The 3,306-nt window shown below is 42.8% G+C and overlaps 2 protein-coding genes across 2 annotated transcripts; one reads left to right on the forward strand and one right to left on the reverse strand.

Annotated features, from left to right (window-relative positions):
* On the forward strand, positions 1–215 carry CSUI_011047 (uncharacterized protein; the record flags this gene model as incomplete). The annotated part of the gene is made up of 1 exon (XM_068071148.1): positions 1–215. A coding segment is annotated over exon 1 (135 nt), but the record flags the coding sequence as incomplete, so codon positions are not given.
* Positions 216–1,282: 1,067 nt separating this feature from the next.
* Positions 1,283–3,264, reverse strand: CSUI_011048 (b3gntl1 protein). The gene is made up of 2 exons (XM_068071149.1): positions 2,640–3,264; positions 1,283–1,777 (listed from the first exon to the last, which is right to left on the reverse strand). Exons 1-2 carry the CDS (start codon positions 3,256–3,258, stop codon positions 1,485–1,487), a joined length of 912 nt encoding a protein of 303 aa, XP_067916877.1. The 5' UTR covers positions 3,259–3,264; the 3' UTR covers positions 1,283–1,484.
* Between the last annotated feature and the right edge of the window lie 42 nt (positions 3,265–3,306).

Raw genomic sequence — 3,306 nt, forward strand, 5'->3', positions numbered from 1 at the left:
GAAAAAAGTGAAGAAAAAAGGATGATCGAAAGAGAGAACAGGGAAAGGAGCAGAGGTAATGAAGAAAAAAGAGGGAAGAAATGAAGGGAGAATTGAAGCAGCAAGAAGAGATTGTGTGTGTGTGTCTAGTAGTAGGATGCATGCATGATCGATCGTGTCGTCTTGTTATTCCGAACTCCTTTCAAAAAGAAACCCTCTTTTCGAAAGCAGGAAGAAAATAGTATCGAGATGACGTACCGATGTTACTGCGGTGTATATACACTCGAGCGGGCTGGTACAGAGGTACCGATACAACACCTGAGAGGAAGAGGAAAAAATCATTGGCTACTAGAGCTAGCTGGTTGGTAGGAGAGAGGGGNNATGTTCAGCAGGTGGGAGATAAGATAGCAGCACCAGTAGTGGTGGCCGTAGAATAGACTCAACAGTAGTAACGCACCGCCTCACTACAACTAGCACCCCCACCTACACATGGTGAAGATATTAAGACGCTGGGAGAAAACGAGACATTGCCGAGATGAGACCCTCCCTCCCTGTTTTGACGGAAGAAAAGAGATGTGTCTGAAGGAGACAGCTCCAAGGCGTTCTTAGTGCATGCTGGGAGGCCTTTTAGAATGATGATGCTTAGAACGACGAAATATTGTTGAAAGTTGGTCTCCATTATTACGTGTTTTCTTGGAGATATTCTTTACCCGGGCCGTCGCCGTGTAGATGTATATACACCTCAGTAGTTGTCATCCATGCATCTGAGCAGGTGGCTAGGAGTAGTACGATGGAACAATACACAGCATAAACATATCTTGTACCTACTACTATATGTATGTATAGATCTGAAGGAGTGATCTACTGGTGAGGCAACGGCTATCATTGACTTACCTTTTAGCTCAGTTCTACAGAATTAGGAGCGAGCCTACTGAAGTAGTGAAGGTGATACGATGGTCTTGATTAAGAAGCATAGAGCTTTTCACAGACATGCAGAGACGACTACAGCCAGAGTCGTGTGCGAGAGGAGGCGTAAGTGTGGCTGAGGGACAAGCAGCAGCTCGAGCTGAGCTGAGTGAGCTATGAACCTGCGCTAGTCAACGTGAGAATGAGGTGTACATACACTCCAGACTTGGTGGGGGTACGAAGGTGAACTTCATTCCCAGAGTGCTAGGGCCGGTTTCTGATAGAAACAGCCTGCCCTTCTTTCCAAGAAAGAATGAGTCGAGTGAGACAGGTACACCATCTAAGATAGATCGAGATTCTTTCATTCACAAGAAAGCGAAAAAAGGGAGACAAAAGAATCGAAGATGTAGCAGGGGCAAAAGCAAGGAAGGGAGCACCGAAGCTAGATCATCTATCTCCAACAAGAGACAATAGGGTTGATGCCATTCATCATGCCTTTCCATACACACACGAACACTCAAGAAGTCAAAGAAAAACACGTGGTGTATTCTCTTTCTTTCTTTCTTTCTTTCTCACTCTTTCTTTCTTTCTTGTTCTGTTTAGCAGAAGTAGAAGAAGTCTGTGCCTTCTTTGAAGTGTGACTGAGCGAGCATCACCCGCTCGAAGAGATCGTCAGGAGGCATTTGATACTTCACACACGTCACTGTTAAAACGTTCTGAGAAGGAAGACTTGAAGAAATATCTTTCCAATAGACTATAGGAATTCTCCGTTTATTAGCCGAATCGAGATACACTTTTCGAGCGATCTTTTTTGGGTCGATCTCTAAGAAATACTTCACTCTCTCTTGAGTCTCAGGGCTTAGGCTTCGATAGAATCTCTTCCCATCTCGACCTAAAGAAATACAAGCGAAGAAAGATAAAGGCAAAAGAAGAAGAAGAAAGAGAAAGGAAGGAAGATAAACAAACAAAGAAAGAGAGAGAAGGATGAAAGTGATGAGGGAAAGGCGAAAGAAGAAGAGATACGGATCATATCTATCTATGGAGGTGCAGAAGCAACAGAGGAAGAGGAAGAGAGGTGGTATACATATGTATTTTCTGAAAGCAGAAGAAGAAAGAGAAAAAGAGAGAAAGAGACACAAAGATGAAACAAAGAAAAAGAAGGATAGAAAGAAAGCAAGATATACCTGTGTGTGTGTATAGAGGGGTGCGTCTCAATCTATGAATCTATACATAGACAATATATATATATATATATATATACATGCAATCTCCCTCTCTCTCTGTGTATGTATGTATACCTCAGTGATGATGAGAGGATAGGTGTCAGGGAAGTATCGAAATAAAGACGTGAGAGAGATAAGAAGAAGAAGAAGTAGGTGTCCTCCTTCATACAAGAGTTTATGACGGAATAGCTAACCTGTTTGGCTCCTATACACCCTAACTGTAGACTGTATGTCTCCTTCTTCTTCTTTTCTTGTTTATGTGTGGTAGCTAAACAAGTGTGAGAGAATACTCGAAGAGACACCTCCAAGCAACCGAAGAAACAGCGAAAGATCGAGACACACAGAAAGAGAGAGAGAGAGAATGATAGAATATGGATCGATTCAACTTCAATAGATCGAAGAGCATGACTGTTTTCATCTCTCTCTGTCTCTGTCTCCCTAGCTAGTTAGTTAGCTATAGAAGAAGCAAGCCCGAGAAATCTTTATAAGTGTCTGTATGTTTTCTGTAGCTTGTCTCTTTTCTTATCTTACCTACACTCCATATAGCTAGGAGCTTCTTGGCGTGGGGAGCTTTCTTAAGAATTTCTTCTTCGAATTCTTTCAGACGTAAGATCCAGAGAAGATCCGAAGAGACCCGGAAAGACATGCATGCAGTATGATAGCGATACAGATACAAAGCTTCAGGCACACGATCTAATTCTCCTCCGAGACGCACATGTCGATAGAGAAACAAGAGATCCTCGGGTAAAGCATACATGTTGCTCTTCTTCTCTTCACGCTTGGAATCTTCTCTCATAGACGAAGAGAGAGAAGAAGAAGAAGTAGGAGAAGAAGAAGGATGCAGGATATGTGTTCTTTCTTTCCTCTTATTATGAAGAGGGTCAGAGGGGTTACCCACGCTTTCTCTAGTCCGGTCTCTCTCATTGTCTTCATGTGAAAAAGAAGAAGAGGAAGGAGAAGAATAAGAGGAAGAAGAAGGAGAAGAGGAAGATGATGGAGAAGAAGAGGAGGAAGAAGAAGAAGCGAAGGAGGCGAAGAAGTTGTCGGCTTTTGCTTGACTGTGAAAAGGAGAGAGAATTGTGAGGTTCCTCCCCTCTATAAAGCCTCCGACTCTATTAAACACATCGCGATGCATGCACCATGTAGGCATCAAAACTGGAAGAGACAGAAGAGAGAAAGAAGAAGAGAGAAAGAAAGA

Source organism: Cystoisospora suis (assembly GCF_002600585.1).
Source record: "Cystoisospora suis strain Wien I chromosome Unknown contig_9437, whole genome shotgun sequence".
Classification (NCBI taxonomy): Eukaryota; Apicomplexa; class Conoidasida; order Eucoccidiorida; family Sarcocystidae; genus Cystoisospora; species Cystoisospora suis.

What these genes read in the sequence shown, in the direction of transcription:
- CSUI_011048 (XM_068071149.1), bottom strand. Translation starts at nt 3,258, where the DNA reads ATGCCTACATGGTGCATGCATCGCGATGTGTTTAATAGAGTCGGAGGC. An exon ending in CCTAGCTATATGGAGTGTAG is followed by an intron (nt 1,778 to 2,639) that starts GTAAGATAAGAA and finishes GTATTTCTTTAG; the next exon opens with GTCGAGATGGGAAGAGATTC.